At 39.5% G+C, this 20,398-nt stretch overlaps 2 protein-coding genes across 5 annotated transcripts in view; both read right to left on the bottom strand.

Annotated features, from left to right (window-relative positions):
* The window catches only part of PTPRB (protein tyrosine phosphatase receptor type B), a 122,371-nt gene extending 119,110 nt beyond the window's left edge, over positions 1–3,261 (bottom strand). Inside the window, exons 1-2 of one of the 3 annotated variants that reach the window (XM_017509298.2) lie at positions 3,144–3,260; positions 1,423–1,821 (exon numbers count right to left, since the gene is read on the bottom strand). In XM_017509298.2, the coding sequence (XP_017364787.1) occupies positions 1,423–1,821; positions 3,144–3,198 (454 nt within the window). In that variant the 5' untranslated portion in view covers positions 3,199–3,260. Of the gene's footprint in view, positions 1–1,422; positions 1,822–3,143 lie in introns of all 3 variants that reach the window. The other 2 variants (XM_037731614.1, XM_017509297.2) reach the window with 2 other exon arrangements.
* A 629-nt stretch (positions 3,262–3,890) lies between these two features.
* The window catches only part of PTPRR (protein tyrosine phosphatase receptor type R), a 154,937-nt gene continuing 138,429 nt past the window's right edge, over positions 3,891–20,398 (bottom strand). For both annotated transcript variants that reach the window (XM_017509305.2, XM_017509304.2), the window contains exon 13: positions 3,891–5,089. In XM_017509305.2, coding sequence (XP_017364794.1) covers positions 4,996–5,089 — 94 coding nt within the window. In that variant the 3' untranslated portion in view covers positions 3,891–4,995. The remainder of the gene's footprint in view (positions 5,090–20,398) is intronic.

The raw sequence follows: 20,398 nt of genomic DNA on the forward strand, positions 1-20,398 counted from the left end.
ATATAAGCCTCAAAAGTCGACACCTAAGGAAAAGACTTTAGGATACATTGGATGCTGATCTGGCTATAGGATTATGGATCAAAATTATCTGGTGATTAATAAATACTAAGTATTATGCACAAATCCAGATTTCTTGAAACAGAAATCTTGGAGGTCACTGTAGAGGAAAAAATGGTGGGAAAGAATCTTGGGAATGTACATGTATTTCTTTAATTTTTATTTTTAGTTCTGGGCTACATGTGCCGGGTGTGCAGGTTTGTTACATAAGAAAATGTGTGCCGGGTGCTTTGTTGCACCTATCAACCCATCACCTAGGAATGAAGCCCAGCATGCATTCGCTGCAGGAATGTGTATCTTTAGTAAGCCCTCCCTTTTCTACCCCAGGCGATTGGGACAAATCTGTGGTCAAGCATTTGGGAACCTTTTGTATAGTGGCATGTACACTAAACAAAGAGTTAAAAAACTTAGGCTCTAATAATAGATCTGCTGTTAATTTATCTGGGACAATTTACTTAACCCTGACAAATTGGTGAGGTGCTTCATTCCTTGATAATTTTTCCCATGCTTTGTAAAGTTCACTGGTGCCTAATATATTGTGATTCATCAGTTTTATCTTTCATGACTTCCTAAAGCAAACTTCTAATAGAAGAGTAAATACACAATAACATGATTAACTTCAAGAGAAGATTAAATTACCTATATATTTCACAAGCAAAAATTCCCAGCTCAGGACTGAACTGTGTCCTGCACCAGGAGTTTGCGCATGTGTAAAACAAGTTTTTACATGTGTCCATCATCTATCTTATAACCATGAATGGTCAATAAATTAGAAAAATCCATGGCTGCCCATTGCAATGGTCTTAACATTTCAAAAGCATGTTACCTTCAAAAGATATCTACCCCTAAACAACAATACAAAAGATTTGCAAAAACACTTTATCCCAGTCTTATCAAGCACCATTCTAATGTTCTAATAATTCCTTATAATTGGCAAATAGAAGTGCCTATGTTAACAAAATCTAATAATTTCCTGATTACTGACTTTAGTCATTACATATATATTCTGTGATATGCCTAGATCCATAATCCTACATCTAACAGTGCTTAGCCATATTTAAAGAAAAGAGAGGCTCATGAAATATTTGTTGAATTAGTAAAAGAAGCAAGGAAAGAAGGGAAGGAAGAGCAAGCAATAGAAAGAGAAAATTTTGGCTTATTTTAATGAGGGTAATGAAGTTTTCCATCATTGGACACCTCACCATCCATCTCCATTAGCTTATGAATCTTCCATAGGAAGTATGTTGGGGCACGTGGACTTGCCTTGCATGTCAAAACAACAACCACAACAACAACAACAACAACAAAACCACGAGATATTTAGTAGATGGACTTTCAGGATTTGTTCTGAAAGGAATAGCTCACCTTTTTTTAAACAGAGGCTTTCATTGACCAGTTTTCCTTCCTTGTTGACGTCTATTTTCATCCAGCTATGGAGCCATTTCCAGGCATTCTTGACCACTACTACTCTGAAGTTTTGTTTCTGGAGAAAGAAAGAGGCATTTTCTACCTCAAGGAAGACTTCCTGATCATAGCAGGTCCATCGGGGTGCCTGGGAACAACGGGCTAAGATGACTGGGCGGGAGGGGCCGTGAGAGGAGTTGGAGATGGCCAAGCACTGAGCAGATTTCACGTGAAGGAGCTTTTCATCCTCAGTCCACATCCACTGCTGGTTCTGGATGGTCCTATTGCATGAGCCCATGACCACTTTCTCATTTTTGAAAAGACACTGTTGTTCCTGGACATGGACAATCTGAAAACCTCCTGGAAGATGAAAAGCTCATATAACACTAGGTAGCAAATTATGAGGCCCATTAGAAAATGGAAGAACCCACCCACAAATGAGCTAATAAAATCACTAGTTTTACTTATAGTTGTTATTGCTATCATTTCAAGTGAATATTCTCATATTTAACATATGCGATTTAAAATCCCAAAGCTGACAATGTAAAATGTCCATATGTCACACTTTAACTCCCCATCTTTTTTTTTTTTTTTTTTTTTTTTTTTTTTTTTTTTTTTTTTTTTTTTTTTTTTTTTTTCACAGGCTTTAGGGAAAAGCTACACACCCCTTACCGGAAAATGAAAGGAAGCTTGGAAACAAACAAAACCATCTGAAGTATATAGTACATTTTAGCCTGGTTAGATATGCTGAAGTTATGAAATGCTCGGCTCCCTTTTTAACCATTTGATTTAATACTTTCCGTGTAACCTGCCTCCCCTGCCTTAAAAAAGTACCCCCTTTCCAGTCTTTAAATTCACATTGCAATAAGTATTTGTATACCAATTATAGTTTGAATAACAATTTTTAAAAATTGCATACATTGATCAAAAATAAGGCAAATTTTCCCACTCCTCCAAGCACAACCTCCTAGCTAATTGCAGCCAATGAAAGTACTGATTATCACAAACTAAATTTCCTTTAGTCATGCAGAGGAGCATTTCTCTGTTTTGTGACGGTATCTACAGTTTTCTCTCAAATCCTAACAGATTTTTAAAAAAAATCATCATTTTTCAATGTAAGAAAATTAAACATCCAATTGCTAAACATCAGTACTAAAGAGTAAGATATTCTGGCTCAGAAACCATTTTCAATGAGGTTTTACTTAAAATGCCCAGCTCTCTCATGAAAATGTTCAGCCCTCCCAAATGACAACTTCCAAATAAAACACACATTTCCTCATCCCCTTTAATCATATTTCTTCCATTTTCTTTCTGTAACACAAAAGAAAATAAAACTATAACCGGGTTGAAAAAAGGCTTAGGGAATGCCACAGACTATTATATAATAATTCAAACTTTTCCTCAGGGTTCTTTACTCTCTGCTGTAAATGTGTCATTTCAGGGGTTGCCTGAGGCATTTGGAGGACGGAAGGAGAACGTTTAATTTTTTTTTTTTTTTTGGAGAGAAATCTTAGCAGTGTGGGCATAGCTGGCTCCTTTTATTCCCCCTCTTCATCATCTTTGGCTAAACTGCCATGGAGACCTAGCTCCTTTCACCTTATTTCAGACACTTTTCAAAGACCGGAGACTCCTCAGCCAGATCTGGAAGAAATGCCTCAGGAAACTGAGGCAGACCCACTCACCTGAGTTTCTGAAGATCAAGCAGGTAAGAATCACCATGTAAAATTCAGCCTCCATTTTCCAATTAGCAACTGTTCATGCTTCGCTTGGGAAAAAAAAATTCTCCCAGATAAGAGAAGCAAAGACTAGGAAGGAAATGTGCCTTCATGGTGGGGGGAAAAGTCAGTGACGAGCACTTCCTCCTATTGAATTGTTTGGGGAAGTTTTATACCAGTGTCCTTTTGTCTGTTTCCTTAGAAAGAAGGGATTATGATTACCTCTCTTTTTTTATGTAGAAAATATTCCAGCCTTCAAGAGCAGAGTAAATCTCATTAAGACCTCACCTACCTTTCTTTCGGCGTGTGACTACTTCTTAACCTCAAGAAGAAAGAAAGGAATTGTAATCTTAGGTAATTGAATGTTTCTGAAACATTACATCTCTTCAGGTGATGTGATTCTGCTGAATAAACATAAGCCATGTAATTCATGAGGGTCTATGATAAGTGATATAAAAATATAAACATGTACTGTTTGTATAATGAAACACTGCAAGTCTACTGAGGAAAACCACATAATGATGGTACGTCTAGATCATTATCTCTCAAGTGATGACAATGTTACATTTTGAGATCATCATCGCCACTGGGGAGATGCAGACACTAAAATTAAATCCATCACGCTATCTACTTAGGTCTTCCCCAAACAGATGATGACCTCTTTCCAAATAGGAAAAAAAAAAAAAAAAAGAAAAAAAAAAGAATATGCTTTACTCAGTCGTTAGTATTAAGAGTTTATTGGCAGTATGAAACAAAGTCAACATTGCTGCATTAAAAATTCTTATTTAAGCAGAACAGCTAGTGTTTGCTGTGGGTTGTTAAATTTTTTTTTGCTTCTTGAAGATTGAAACCTTTCAGAAATGTTAAGGACGTACATGGAAATGTCCTTATAAGGAACTTCTGAAAATGGGACAGGTTATATCATTCCTGGAGGCATATGCCTTTTGTTGAGAGAGAGATTCCAGGTAGACAGCATGTTCAAAAATCCCTTCTTAGCAAAAGAGAGACAAGTATTTAAAATTCTTGATACTTCATAGTTGCTACAAATTTTTCCTTTGAAAGTAAAATGACTCACGGTATAGAAATATAGTGGATAGAGTTCTGGAGCAGAAGCCACCTCTATGCCCAATAATGGAGAGTAAATACATATATACCCAATGACAATCATTGTGCTCTGTAATTGTTTGATAGGAGGTACTATAAATACACGTTTAATAGGTAATATTATCAAGACACATTTCCATATAAAATAGTTACTGCTTTTGATTTTTGTTTTTCAAAAACAAAGACTTATTTTGTTAAAAATCCATTATCAATCACTTGCAACTTTAGCAGCAAGATTCTTGTAACTGAGAAAGGTAATAGCACTTAAAAACGGGAACAGTTTAACAGCTGACAGTCCATTCACAAGACAGATTTTGCAAACATTAAAGCATCTAACACATAATACGAATGTCTTCAGCAGCTCATCCAGTCATCACCTGATGACATATATCACTGAATATTAAATACATACATTCTGTGTGGCAGATAGAGTCAGTACAGAGAAAACAAAATCTGCCTTAGGCTGTGTAAGAAACCTATCATACCTTCACCATCAAAAAACCTTCAAAATAATTTGGGGGATGCTTACGAATGCATTCATGTACATAAGGAGCTGGCAATCTTTAATATGTTGCCCAGTCTTCCACATCCATACCATACGTTGGCTTCAGAGCTTCTCCTTCCCTCCATTGCAGGAAGCCCCTTCTAGAAGCCTTGGGTGAGTAATTTGATTAATCACCCCAAGAGATGGATGGTCTGACCAGTCTTCAGTGACTCACTGGACAGTCTCTGCTGAAAGTCTGCTCTCATACAGGCACAGAGCGTGGTGCACAAATTCATACTGCTCACTGGTTTGCACCATTCCACCTCTGCAAGGAAGAAATAATCAAATGACTTCTTTTTGCTAAAATCTTGCAATTTCAAGTAACACAGAGATTATATCCAAGCTAGGGCAGTATGCCAAAGACACATGGGACAGTTGACCTAGTGGTTCTTTTGTTATCCCTCTTACCTGTCTCCAAATGTCTCAACTGTCAAAGTTAATATGCTAATGTATATAAAAGGCTTAACACAGTCCGTGGCACACAGTAGGCGCATGATTAATTTTACCTATATAACATTACTTGGGAAGTGGTATAGCCTAATTATCAAGTACTTGGATTTGGCAACAGCCAAGGTGAGTTCATATCCCTCCTCTGCCAATTCTTAGCCATATGATCGTGGACAAATTCCTTGAAACCCTTTGCACTTTAGTTTCTTCCTCTGTTAAAGCAGAATAGTAAGAGTAACTACTTGGTAAGGTAGCAGTGAAGCTTAAACATATTCAATGCAGCTGGTGTATTGGTATTACTTCATGGATGCCTCTTCATTCATCTTGTGTTAAAATGGTTTATTCATTTGGCTTAAAATTGATTGATGGAGATGAATCAAACATAACTCATCTGCAAAATGTTTCTCTTTTTACAAGTAAAAAGAAGTCTACCTTGGAATGGTTTATTGAATATATTGTACGGAAGCAACCTTAGCCTTTGGGTGTACTGAGTGTCTAGACATAATGGTGGGTGAGTTCTTAAGTGAGCTGGAAAAAGGGAATTGGCTCTGACATTTTCCTCTTGGTTATCACCATTAACATCACTCGCTGCCCAGCACCCTCCTTGTCACTGGTTTAGTAGAAGGCACTTGCCTTCACGAGAAATAATGGTGCTTCTCATTATGCTTTTACACACATAACACCTATATACCTACATTACATTTCCCCTCTTCATAATTATGGTTCTTTTTTATTTTTTGAGATGAGGTCTTCTTAGTTGCTCAGGCTATAGTGCGGTGGCATGATCACAGCTCAATGCAGCCTCAACTTCCCAGGATCAAGCGATTCTCTCACCTCAGCCTCTGGAGTAGCTGAGACCACAGACACCACCACACCTGGACAATTTTTGATTGTTTTTTTTTCTTTAGAGACAAGGCCTCACTATGTTGCCCAGGCTGGTTTCCTAGACTCAAGTGATCCTCTTGTTTCGGGCTCCCGAAGTGAAGAAATCACAGGCATGAACCATGGTGCTCAGCCCTGTAATTATGATTCCTTAGCTTGACAAAGATACCAGACATTAATATGTTACTATTACTGCTCACTGTATAAAAGCATTGTTATCAGTAACTATTTGAAATCTCGTAAAGTCACTGTAACTCTGCAATCATACAACTTATTTTATCTTTTAGTTTAACTCTATGTTTTAACCACATTTTTCTAAGTGGCTGTTAGTATAATGCAAAATAACTTTCAGATTATTTAGGTACTTCAACTTAAAAACAAGATATCTTGTCTCACTGTAATAAGACTTCTAGTTAATGGTAATAATAAAAACTGTGCTTGTATGTATGTTTGTGAACATATGTCAATATTAAAGCAGTAAAACTTCCCCCTTTTAAACTAAACAGTGATTCTCCAGGAAAATTAACATGATGTCAAAATGATGTCATTTAGCAAAAAATAAAGAGGTAAATTCACAGTTTGCGGTGACAGCAACTTACTGACACAGAAGTATTTAATTGGTCTTTCCCTCTAGAAAGCATCTAACACATAATATGAATGTACATAATACAAACATGTTGTACAGAAACATCCTTAGCCTTTGGGTGTACTGGGTGTCTAAACACAATAGAGGGTGGGTTCTTAATTGAGTTGGAAAAAGGGAATTGGCTCTGGCATTTTCCCTTTTGTACATTTTGTTGCATTAAAGGCAATCTTCTGGGCAAAGTATCCCTTGGTCAGAAGGGAACAACAGAAATGGCCAGTTGAGAACGTGGTAATGGTTTCTCTTCTTAGCTGTATGATGACATCTGGGCTCACCTAAAAACATAGCAGGTGTTCCAAAGATGGTGGCTTTAACTATGACACTTGGGAGACACTACCACAGTAAATATTAGGGTAGCTCCAGGGAACTGAGAGGTACCTCCCTTCCTCTGGCATTTGCACAGCTCAGGGCGTCATTATTCTGCCTTGAGCTGCAGACAGTGTGTGGAAGCTTCTATGTGCTCCAGCTCTTAGGCTCTGGTCTGTCAACTTCCTCTCACCATTGACCTCACTTTGAGGCAAGATTTTCCCCTTCTTGTATGTTCTGGTCAGCACTGGTATTTACATGTCCAACTGGCGAATGAATGGAGACACAGTTTAGATTTTAATAACTGTTTCATCCTAAGTGGGTCAATGGTGTAATTTAATGGTTGGAATATATTTACTATGGCATTCTGTTCACTAAATCAAGGTTGTTTTAGCCAGTGAAAGTGAGGAAGATGGAGAAACACACTCATTAATTGTGGGCTGGCAAAATTCTTGCAGGTCTGAAGGCTTCAGGAAGGTATATGAAAAGTTCTGCTACCTCCCACTTAATTTGGAAAATAAAAATGAAAAAAAAATTGGCATCAGAGGAATCCTTAGAGATCATCCATTCTAGTCACTGACAATACAGCTTTTGTAGAAGGAAGCAATCTATGTACAACAGATGGCCAGCTGGCTTCTGCTGGAATGCTCATGGGGCGAGGGACCTTTAGAGGCAGCCTTTCCCAAGGTTGGCAGGAAAACTTTTAAGACATCAACATGAATCTGCCCCTTTCTAACTTTCACCACATTGGTCCAACTGAAATAACTCAAAAGAAGTCCTAAGGCTCCCCTGCAGTCACACAACAACTCTCCAAAGGCTGGAAAACAGCCATCAAAGTCCTATAATCTTTTCTTCTTTAGACTAAACATCCTGTGGTCACCCAATATTTCTGTATAGCCTGGTTTCTCTGTCACTCACCATTCTAGTCTCCCTCTTCTACAGGCTGTTTTATCAAATATGACCTTCTTAGAGCGTTGTGTCCCCTCCTGATGGTATCTATGAAGTAGGCTTATTTTCTCCCTCCAGCTGCACATTGAAGACCAACAGATTTGCGTTTGCAGGTGCATCAGGTGGTAAGGTCCCATGGTGCCTTACATGGTGCCTGGTCCCCCCGGAATATTTTAAGATATTAACTGACAGCGTAGGTTAATTAAAAAGTCGGCAAGACTGTTTTTGAATCTAGATATTACAGCTTTCTCCTATTCTGTAATTATGCTACCAAATTTTTGAAACTAAATGCAAGGCTTTCTATTTATTCTTGTTAATTTCAACTTGTTAGTTTCAGCACAATGCTGTTGTTTACTGGACCACTATTTATCAGTCAATATACTAGTCTTCCATTTCTTGCTCCCAGCTTTGTATCTCCAAGATATTGAACAAGGATGCCTTACATCTTTTTATCTAAGGCACTTGTAAAGAAACAGAAAAAGAGACAAAGTAGGGTCTTTAATTTGAGTAAACTGATATCATGTTATGTACTATCTAATCCCATTTTAAATTATTTCTGACTAGGTTGTAGGTCCTTTAAAGACCTATAAGCATAATGGCATAATCTTCTTATACTTGTAACAGTAAAAAGCACTTGCCAGTCCTAGGTAAATACCTGTCAAATGAATTACCCAGATCATGCTATTTTCATGTCATGTGAAAACATTAACTCTAGGCTAAAAGAAAGCAAAAGGTATTACAGGATGCACTCACCAACGGCTGGTTCAAATTCAGGAACTCATCATAATCATCTTTGAAAATATTAAATAAATGCCCTATTGCATATATTGATATATAGAATACTCTGTTGACTGGGTGCAGTGGTTCATGCCTGTAACCCCAGCACTTTGGGAGGGCTGAGAGGATTACTCGAGCCCAAAGCGGGAGGATCACTTGAGCCCAGGAGTTTAAGACCAGCCTGGGCAACATAGTTAGACCCTGTCTACAAATTAAAAGAAAAGTTAGCTGGATACAGTGATGCATTCCTGTGGTCCTAACTACACGGGAGGCTGAGGTGGGAGAATAGCATTTGGTTTATAACAGGTCATCCATTCTTTCAAAGGTCAACAGAGCCTTCTCTTTCCCTCTTTCTTTTCTCTATTTCTCTCTCTCTCTCCCTCTCCCTCGTCTTGCTTTGTTGCCCAGGCCACAGTGTAGTCGTGTAGTCACAGCTCCCTGCAGGCTTGACCTCCTAGACTGAGGTGATTCCCCAACCTCAGCCTCCCAAGTACCTGGGATGACAGGTGCATGCCACCATACTGAGCTATATTTTTTCTTTTTCTTTTTTTTGTAGAGATAGGGTTTTGCCATGTTGCCTAAGCTGTTCTTGAACTCTTAGGCTCAGGCAATCCAACCACCTCAGCCTCCCAAAGTGCTGGGATTACAGGCATGAGCCACCATGCCTGGGAAATATAGTTCTTTAGATAGGGGGTCATAGCAAAAAGAAAAAAAAATTAAGCTAGTTCAGTGTCTGTATGCAAAATATATTTATGGAATAAACGAATAAAGCTAGGTTAATTAGGGAACTCTCAAGAGAGCTCTATAGTAACTCATTCTAAGAGAGCTCTGAATTGAACTCCAGGAAGCTATTAGGTCAGATAGGCTTTATGGCTTTGCTGAAATCTGCATCTATATTACTGAGGTAAAGTTCCTAACACAAAGTGCTTCTGGGAGCTGAGAAACAGGGGTGCTCTTTTTCTTACGTGTCTTTTTCTTTTTCTTTTTGGGACAGGGTCTCATTGTCTCATCCTGGCTTGATCATGGCCAACTGCAGCCTCAGCCTCCCAGGATCAAGTGATCTCCTTAGCCTCTCAAGTAGCTGGGACTACAGGTGCATGCCAATATGTATCTTAAATTGCAAACAGAAGTGAAACTTAACTCGGATTCATATCTGATAAATGTTTATGTTAGAACTAAAACATAGCCCCAGCCAATCATAAGCATCCAACTCACATATTATTATGTCACTAAGGACTTTCCAATACGGTATCTGAAAAAAGGCCATAATGTAATCGCAAACCAACCAAATAAATTCTTTATTTTGTTTCTGCACTTTCCCAGTACATACTGGCCTCTGGCATTTTGTTATTGGAACGCTAGACGTCTTTTGGTCCAGTGTTTCCCAATTCATGACTAGCTTTTTACTCAAACAAACTCTTTAAAATTTTATTGTGCCTCGGTGTTTCTTTTCCGGTACACATTTGTTTTCCCAGGAGGTATAACACACTAAGTGACGATACTGCTGCTGAGCAGGAGCTAGTTTACCAAAAAAGAGTAAGGTCAAATAAAAATGTCAAAGGAACCCCAGCTAGCTGAGAGAGTGGTATGGGTTTGAAAAAGTTTGGAATGCCAAGGTGCCAAGTTCATTACTAGTGGGGACCAGAGTGTGTTAAGAGGGAAAAATACACCACACACTGTTGTCAAGACAAATTCTGTCTCCACCACTTGCTAGGTATTTTACCCTACTACATAATCTCTGCAGTGCTCAGTTTTTTCATCCACAAATAATGAGGCAATACAAATAATAGTTTCTACCTTGTAGAATTGCTGTGAGAAATAAATGGGACAATCATTTAACCTGTTCAGCATGCATAGCAATACCATAGATGCCAACTATTATTGTTATTGTTATATTTTGGTACTGTCTGGTCAAACAGGACTGGCTAGGAGGCTGTAGAGTGAGGCCCCCAAAGACCCTGGAGAACCAAGAGCAAACCTGGCAGAGGACATTAGTTTGCCCGTTAAGATCCAAATATCTTTCTAAATATTGACCAGCCTACAAGACAGGCATAGTGGAGGCAGATGATATAGTGGAAAATAGTAGGCTTGGAGTCTGACAGATTCAAGTTTGAATCCTTGTTTTTTAACTTACTTAGCTAAATGATTTTAGACAAGTCACTTAGTCCATTCCAACCTGGCTTTTCTCACTCGTAAAATGACATTAATGACAAACGTCATCGGGTTGTGAGGATTAAATGAATCAGAGCATATCAATGTCTCGCTGAAGGCTATTCACAGAATTCTCAGAAGCCCAGGGCTCTACAAAGGGGCCTGAGGACCCTGGACAGGGCAGAGGAGGAGGATGGGCCATTAGGACTAGATGCCAATCCCAGCTTTGACCAGGAAAGGTGTGTTTTTTATTGGTTTTCTGTGTTAGTGTTCTGTGGAAGATTCTGCCTGCAAAAAGTTTTCCGTTGTTCACAAAGAAGTTTAAGAACCACTGGCCTGGCTAATAAGGTATTTAGGTATTTATCTAGTCAGGTTTCAAGTTCTGCAAGGTTTAAATGAGAGAATTCACAAAATGCTTGGCACAGTAACTGCCCTCCAGTGAGTACTAAATAAGCGCTATGTATTATTTTTCTTATTCTTAGTTAATACACCTAGGGTAATCATGTTTAGAAGAGTCGGGGTTCATTGGCATTGTCCCAGTGCCATTATTAAGTGGGTCACCTTTCACTCTCAAAAGTACCTTGGTTTGGATGATAAATTGTTTGTTCATTCTAATTATGCCCCATTCCATGCTGTGGAAGAAAGTCATTCCCTTTGTTGTAAAAGTTGTGTCAGTCACGTGGCTGGGATTTCTTTGTACCCACAGACTGTGAACACTGTGGCCAGGCCACAGAGGATTCAGATCTACTACCCTCCTAGAAATGTGAGATAATCTCATATCACATTAGCCCCGCCAAACACAAAGATCAGTGTCGTCTCCGTCTCCATGCAGAGCAGCACGTAGCTGTGTCAGCTGGGGGTAAACTCAGGTTAGAAAGGGGAAAAAAAACCGTAGTTTTTTCCCTTTGCTACTGGGAGGGTGTTTTGAAAAAACCCCTCCAGATGCCCAGGAGAGAGATTTGGCTTTTAACATGTTAAAATTGTGACCTTTAGTGACTATTCACTCACACATACAGAGAGCAACAGCCTTTCCTGTCGTACCGCCCAGCCCGTATCCGGTCTAATCAGTAGACAGAAGAAATTCTGCAGTGATGACTCACTTCTGGGCTAACAATGAAACTTATGCTCCTTTGCTTTTTATTATTTTCAAACCTGGAATTCTTTTGGTAAAGTTTGATACAGTAAATTTAGAACAAAAGGTGTGGATGTTAATGTGCCTCCCGGGTAAAGCTCCTCTAGCTTGGGCATGAGCCAAGTGAGGCTACTGTCTGCTGTGAAGCCGAGGTCAGCTGCAAGGTGTGTCTGCCCCTTGGACAGAGGGTTTCCCACGTCTTTACACAGATGTCCTATCAAGGAGGGATAATTTAAATGTAAATTTGGACAACTCTGACCAGTTACTTTGAACACAGACGCCTTCTCCAAAACAGATGTGTTCTAAAGTATTTGTAGGTCATAAAAAGCAGCATATATCAAATGATAATACAACTGATGACTCTAACATATTTTGAGTTCCATTTTTTTCCTCCCTGAAAATTAGCTGTTTTCTTCTGAACACTCAAGTTAACACTAAACTAATTTCAAGCTGGGAAGAAGGAAAATGTCCTGGCAACCACTTGGAAGACTCAGTTGGCATAATCTGTTTTACAAAGTAGACCTCTTGTTATGATCTTAGGGACTATAATGTCAAGTAAATCTACACCAATTTCTATGGCTTCATCTCCAAGTGTCCTTAAAATAAGTAAGCCAAAATGTCGAATTCCTAATCTACAAATGAGATCTTTGGAGTTCATTAATTAGAGGAATCTTTGTGATTTTTGGGGAATGCAGAGAGATATGGATAAATGTAAGGTTACAGTTGGTAAACCTTAGACCAACAAGCAGAGACTTTAGTTTTGAAATTATTTTAACTGGTTTTAGGCATAAAAAATATTTTGGGGACATATATTAGCCTTGGAAATTGATGGGATATATATTCTTCTGAGATCGCTGTAGAAAAGAAAATCATCAAACTGAAATGACTAATCAAAACAATTAAACAATGATATGACGCACATTGGAAGCATCTTTTTATCCTGTGTGGGAAGCCACTACTGAGGCCTTTGGAAGTCATTCCAATTTAAGCTCTCTGAGTTAAGGATGTACAGGCAACTGCAGATTCCACCCTTGATTCTTAAAAAGAAAAATTAGATGTAATTTCCTGTTACTGGGGAAGAAAAAAAAAAAGAGAAAAAAAGGCCTTGGAATCAGATATTGTTTTATATGTTTCATTTCCCAGATTCTGTTTCAAAATTCTTCCAGTGTCCAGTTGCCAATGGAATTGAAAGGAAAATGATGACGAAAAAGTTATCTGAGGTCAATCAGCAATGGAATATGTTCCTTTCCTGCCTGCCTAGATGTCTTCTGATGGTCACAAATTGCTCCATAGTCATACTCCTGTAGTATCTACGTGCATGTGAAACACTGTCTGATGTTAAAATGTAAACATCATCTATAGTAATAAACAGAGACAGTGCATCTCTCTATCACTATCTCAAACTGTAGAACCTTGACATACTCAAGCCTAAATGAATCTCTTTTAGTAAGAGCTACAAGCAGTGAAAGCTGGTTGGTTTAGCTTTATAGCAATTGGTATTTTTAACTAGATGGTACAGTTATAACAATTTAGTGATATTTGAGATTAGAAGGTTTAAGTATTATATGGAAGTGCTTTCTAAGTAATAAAAATGATTCAGCTTAGTCCTAATATTATGGATCTGTTTTTCAACTATAATTTTTAAAAACTGTTGACCTATCCATGTATGGTAACCTCCTGTTAATACGAAAATGTGACTGTGCAAAATATCCCTTTTGCAACAATGCGGGCCAACAAAAAGTCCATTGTGCTTATCACATTCAGATATTAGTAAGTAATCTAAACTAAAATAATCAGAGATAAACAATTCTCCCTGGTTTATACAGCAACTAGTTTGGGGTCACTGCCAAAGGCAGGATTGGAAAGTGAACTTCCTCTCCCTTCGTCTTGTATATAACCCACTTAAGCGTCCTACTCCAGAAAGCATCAACAGAACCCCCAAAAGCTAGAATTTAGTCAATCTAATTTGAGCAAAATTGAAAGTCCAGTTCAGAGTATTTTATCAAAATGTCAAAATTGGTCACGTGGCCTTGAAGATTCCCCCTTTTTGGTTTTGGATTCTTCCTTTAGAATGAAAACTTTGGGCAGTATATTCCTGAGGCTAGATTTTTTAAAAACCTACTCTCTTCCTAGGAGATGGCTGGCAAATGCTATGACTATTACTACTATCCCATTATGCTCCATATAAACAAAGCTTCAAAGACTCAAAGAAAGCAGGAGCTGAGAGGGATCTCAGAAAGCCAGTTGGTCACTCTGCAATCACTGAATTCCAGGATGGAAAAGCATCTTGTTGGAGGAGTCCCAACATCCACTTACACTTTGTTGTGAGTCACAAAATGAATATTAGCTTGCAAGCATTAAAATACAACAATCATGTGGAGGTCCACGAAATATCTTAAGGGTAAGATATTTCTGGTTTTTATACCAGAGAAGGCTGGAGATCACTGTTATGCCCCTAATCTCCTTTTACATATGTAGACAAAGAGGCCTAAAGTGGACAAGTGGTCACATAGGAAATTAGGGGGCAGAGCCAGGTGCCAAGTTCCTTGACATCTGGTCCAGAGATGTCTGGCACTGCATTCTTTCACAAGTCACAAGTCTTACCAGACAGTGTTCAGTTGCAATTCCCATACCACCCACTTCATGTTTTAATTAAAAGCGAATGCAATGGGAATGAGAGGATGATCCATTAATGCCCTTCTAAATAAAACATTCGTGGGTGCCTTGCACTGAATTTGAACTCCTACTTGGAAAAAAGAGAAATCCTATTTTAGTTCAAAATATGCTCAAAAGTATCATTAAAAGGAGAATCACAGACTCACGAATCTGCAGTGAGAACTGAGCATCTATTAATAGAAGTTGTCCCAAAGCCAATAAAAATAATGTCTTGCCAGAGAATAAGGAATCCACCAAATGGTTTTGTCATTGTTTTCATACTGGAAACATCTATTCAGCATAACACATTCGTCTCTGAACCAGACCATTTGAATTTATTACTAAAATGCAGATCTGTGACTTGAGTGGAAATTGCTTGTTCTTGTCATGTTAAATTACAATGTCTAGGCACTGTAATTTTGGGGGTGGTGGTGGAAATCAAGACCTTAAACCTACTGAGTGTTCAAACTCTTCACTGACTGGTCATGAAAGCAGCCCTATTTCAAGGATGCAAATCACTGCCCTGTCTTTCTCTTTGTGATTAGCCATACCTGGACTCCTCAGAGGAGGCCGCTACAAGTGGCCAGGGGTAGACTACAAAAGATGCAACGTGCAGCCTTCATCACTAGTGGTTGGAGGTTGTTAAAAAGAGTAGAAAAGGATAGACAAAGGCCTGCAAAGCTTGTATTCTGCAGAATACAAGGTATCAGCCTTCTGGTACATTGGCTCTGTCTTTTCTCTCTCTTATTATACTTGGCTAGCTGCTTTTAATTAGCTGGTTCCACCCTTCCTTCCCCCAACAACCTTTGTTTTTTTGAGATAGAGTCTCCCTCTGTTGCCCAGGCTGGAGTGCAGAGGCCCCAAGTCCGGTCACCACAACTGTGCCTCCCAGGTTCCAGCGATTATCCTGCCTCAGCCTTCTGAGTATCTGGGACTACGGGTGTGCACAACCACACCCTGCTAATTTTTGTATTATTATTTTTTTTGAGACAGAGCTGTGCTCCATAGCCAGGCGCTAGGCTGGAGTGCAGTGGCGCATTCTCGGCTCACTGCAACCTCCACCTCCTGGGTTCAAGCAATTCTCCTGCCTCATCCTCCCGAGTAGGTGGGACTACAGGCACGCGCCACCATGCCCAGCTAATTTTTGTATTTTTAGTAGAGACGGGGTTTCACCATGTTGACCAGGATGGTCTCGATCTCTTGACCTCGTGATCCACCCGCCTTGGCCTCCCAAAGTGTTGGGATTACAGGCGTGAGCCACTGCGCCTGGCCTAATTTTTGTATTATTACTAGAGATGGGGTTTCACCATGTTGGCCAGGCTGGTCTTGAACTCCTGACCTCAAGTGATCGACTCGCCTCAGCCTCCCAAAGTGCTGAGACTACAGGCCTGAGCCACTGCGCCTAGCCCCTTCCCCCTTTTTAATGGTCCAGGTTCAGGCTTAAATTACTATCAGATCTCTAGTCTTCTCTTTACCACCAAGCTTCTTGAAAGAACAGTTTATCTTTATTATTACTATCTCTTTTGCTCTTATTTAGATGGTTTGTGAGGAAAGTCATCCGTGGTCAAATAAATGTGAAAGAGTCCTTAAACAAATGAAAGACATTTCTATATTGGGAGATTTTAGATTTTTTAATGCATTAATGCTTATTGTGAATCTCCAAGTAGGAAAGACTTTGAAGAAATATAGTGTAGGGCTGGGTGCTGTGGCTCATACCTGTAGTCCCAGCACTTTGGGAGGCTAAGATGGGGGCATCACCTGAGGTCAGGAGCTCAAGACCAGCCTCGCCAACATGGTGAAACCCTATATCTACTAAAAATACAAAAATTAGCCAGATGTGGTGATGGGTACCTGTAATCCCAGCTACTCAGGAGGCTGAAGCAGGAGAATCGCTTGAACCTGGGAAGCGGATGTTGCAGTGAGCCGAGATTGTGCCACTGCACTCCAGCCTGGGTGACAAGAATGAAACATGGTCTCAAAAAAATATCTATATAGATATCTATATTTATACACATATATTGCTAAATATATGTCTATATGTGTAAATATATGTGCAAATATACACCTGTATGTCTATATATTTACACATATACACATATATAGACCTATATATATTACACATATATGTGTAAATATATATATATAACACATATATGTGTAAATATATATCTATATATCTATATATATAGTGTACAGCTTTTCCCAAACTTAGTTCAGAGCCTACTTTCTGCCTTAATACCAAGAGCATTTGGCATAGGAGGCTCTTGATAAATAATTGCTAATTAACCTATGTCCTGAGAAGCACAATCTGGGAAAGCCGGTTAAGACATCCATTTTTCTACACCCAGGTGTCTGATTCAAGCTCTGTAGCAGATGTCTAGCAATGCTTGTTGAATGAATGAATGTATGCAGGATTCAGGAACACCACTCTGAGCAGAGGTCTCAGATGCCTGTTCCACAGAACACAGGACACAGGATTCAGGCCCATCTATTAGGTTGGTGCAAAAATAACTGTAATAGCAAAAACCCCAATTACTTTTGCACCAACGTAATACAAACGCTCCTTCTAAAAATACCCCAAGACAGAGTTGGCTTCAAGAGATTGTGACCTGCGCAGTCATACATCTCTCACCTCCTTGTGCTGATAAGGATCCTGCACTTGGATTAATACTTTGCTGTCACTGTCTTCAAGTATGTGATACTTTTTAATCAACAGATGCCACATTTTCACTTGTATTTGGCCTTACAAATTATGTAGCTGGTCCCACCCAAACTGTCCCTTGCTAGTGCTCTTGGGCTCTATCTTAGTGCCCTTGGCTTTCCCAAGACAAGCCATGAGCTTGTCTAACAGTCTCCTTGAGGGAAGGACCTCACCATGGTGTGTCCAGCATCTGGAGCCCTCTCTTCCATTTTCCTGCATCAAAACCCAAGTTCTGAATGTATTCCTAATGCCAAGAGTTACACTCTCTCCAGCTATCACAATGAAAAGAAGAGATCACCTCATTTACATTGAAGCGTTAATAGCAGAGAAGGCATAAAATGTTAAACCTCATCTCCCATTCCCATGCTCAATAAACTGCAGAAAAGGATGATTCTTTTAGAAGAATCCATCCAAGATTAGCTCTTTAGGAGCAGTATTTTTATTTTTTATTTTTTATTGTACTTTAGGTTCTGAGGTACATGTGCCGATCATGCAGGATTGTTGCATAGGTACATACATGGCAAATGGTTTGCTGCCTCCATACCCCCCGTCACCTATATCTGGCATTTCTCCCCATGTTATCTCTCCCCAACCTCTCCACCCCCCTGCTGTCCCTCCCCTAGCCCCCCACAACAGACCCCAGTGTGTGATGCTCCCCTCCCTGTGTCTGTGTGTTCTCAGTGTTCAACACCTGCCTATGAGTGAGAACATGCGGTGTCTGATTTTCTGTTCTTGTGTCAGTTTGCTGAGATTTTAGACATACGCTATACATTTTAGCATCCTCCATAGATAGATATTTTAAGATGAAGCAATTTTTTGTACCTCAAATTGTACTCTTCAGGCAGTTGCTGACAACATCACTCTATCTATTCATAAAGCAGCTCTCATTTATACTAAAAACTGTTTTAAAAATGATGGTGTCCTGTTGTCATTCCATTTTGTTTTTAAGAGATGGAGTCTTGCTATGTTTCTCAGGGTGGCCTCCAACTCCTGGGCTCATTTTCTTAAACTGGCAGAGCATTATCAAAGAGATATGTTTTTGTCAAAAAGTTTTACAATAAACCTATTACAGAAGCATATTTACTTTTATCTATAAGATTGATATAAATCATATAAATAATTAGAGATGAGATAAATGTCCCAGATTCCAATAAGTCCATTTTGTTACTTCCTAAGCTACTTAACTTTGGGCAAGTTACTTGATATCTTGAATTCTTTGGTTACTCGTTAAAAAAAATGAGGCCAAGAGATGCTTCTTTTCCTTCACTTGGGTTTATTTTGGGAGTTAAATGAGTCATGTGCTTTGAAGACAATGGTGAAGAGTCCATGATTAGATACATTTCTGTATGTTGAATAGTGCATTCTGGAATCTCTAAAAACAGATCCAGAGCTGTAGGTAAGGATAACCAGGACAATCAGAATTTGGGGACAAGGTTTGAAGAAGTGATGAAGAAAGATACGCTGCAAAGGCAGAAGGGTAGAAGTTTGGATTGGCTGAGACCAGCTTTCCCTTTACTGGCATGAGCCAAAAACATGGTTAATGGCAAGAGTTAGCCACCAACTGGAATATTTAAAATGAGATATGATAGGAAAAAGCTGAAGGATTAGAACAAGAGGCAAGAATGATGGGTAGAAAAAGAAGTAAGATGAGGTGAAAGGAAGGGATTAGGTTTTCTGTTCTGGTTTTCATAATAACTGTAAGAGTGTCTACCAGAAGGAAGAGACAAGAAAAGGAAAACATATGTTGATCCTGTGAGGCAAGAAGGGTGAAGGAAAGGCCTTTCAAAGGAAGGTTCAAGGAGAGGATCTGTTTCATAAACAACAGAAACATCTGCTCAGAAATAATGCAGAAAGGGTCCTGATGAATAAATCAGTTAGAATGATTTTGACACACACATTGGCAGTCATTCAAACCGAAGGGCGTTAGGTGCCTACAGGCTTCAGATCAGCAGAGAAGTTGGATCTGTTTTGAAGATATCCTATCAGAAGTAAAAAGACAAGCCCTGTGGGAAGACCTTGGTGGTGACAGGAGGCCAAGGCTAAAATTTCTGACCATTTATTTGCTTTAGGAAGGAAGGGGCAGATAGAGGAGGCATTGTGATGTGGTTTTTTAAAAATGCATTTGTAATTCCATTCAAAAGTAGAGGACAATTTAGTAGACCTAAAAGGGGAATGTGACTGGGAAGTGGAATCCAAGGTGGAGATCAGGCTATGAAAGAGGGCCGGGGAGGTGGGAGACGGGAGGGTGAACAGGCAATAATTAACAGTAACATAACAAGAGCCAAGAAAGAGCAAACCAAACCTGGTTTTCACCACGTTCTTCCAAATGAGATCAGAACAGGTGTTGTTGGAGGCCAACCTGATTTGAAGTCACTTTGATCCACATGTGTATACGGCATTCATAGAGTTCTGGCACTAAATAAGAACACAGGACCCCAAGGTATAAACTAGAGTTCCCCGGGTGATTTGGGGTCTCAGGTGCCAGTCTTGTTTACAGAAGCACAAATCAGGACAGATGAAAGTCAATGTGGGAGCAGCCCTGGCTGACTGCGTGCTGCTGCTTCTCTCAGAGTTAAGGTCCACTCTCCTGGGTGAAGAGAGGTCCCCAAATTTGAAGCGAAGCAACGGATCCTGAAGTAAACTACACAGGATGGAAGGCAAAAGAATTTCAGGAGATTAAGACAGCAATTATAAAAGAAAGAGGGATAATTGGAACTGATTTTTTTTTTTTTTGGAGATGGAGTCTCACTCTGTTGCCAGGCTGGAGTGCAGTGGGGCAATCTCAACTCACTGCAACCTCCACCTCCCGGGTTCAACTGATTCTCCTGCCTCAGCCTCCCAAGTAGCTGGGACTACAGGCATGCACCACCACACCCAGATAATTTTTGTTTTTTTTAGTAGAGACAGGGTTTCACCATGTTGGCAAGGATGA

This window comes from Cebus imitator, unplaced genomic scaffold, assembly GCF_001604975.1.
Source record: "Cebus imitator isolate Cc_AM_T3 unplaced genomic scaffold, Cebus_imitator-1.0 Scaffold414, whole genome shotgun sequence".
NCBI classification, from domain to species: domain Eukaryota; kingdom Metazoa; phylum Chordata; class Mammalia; order Primates; family Cebidae; genus Cebus; species Cebus imitator.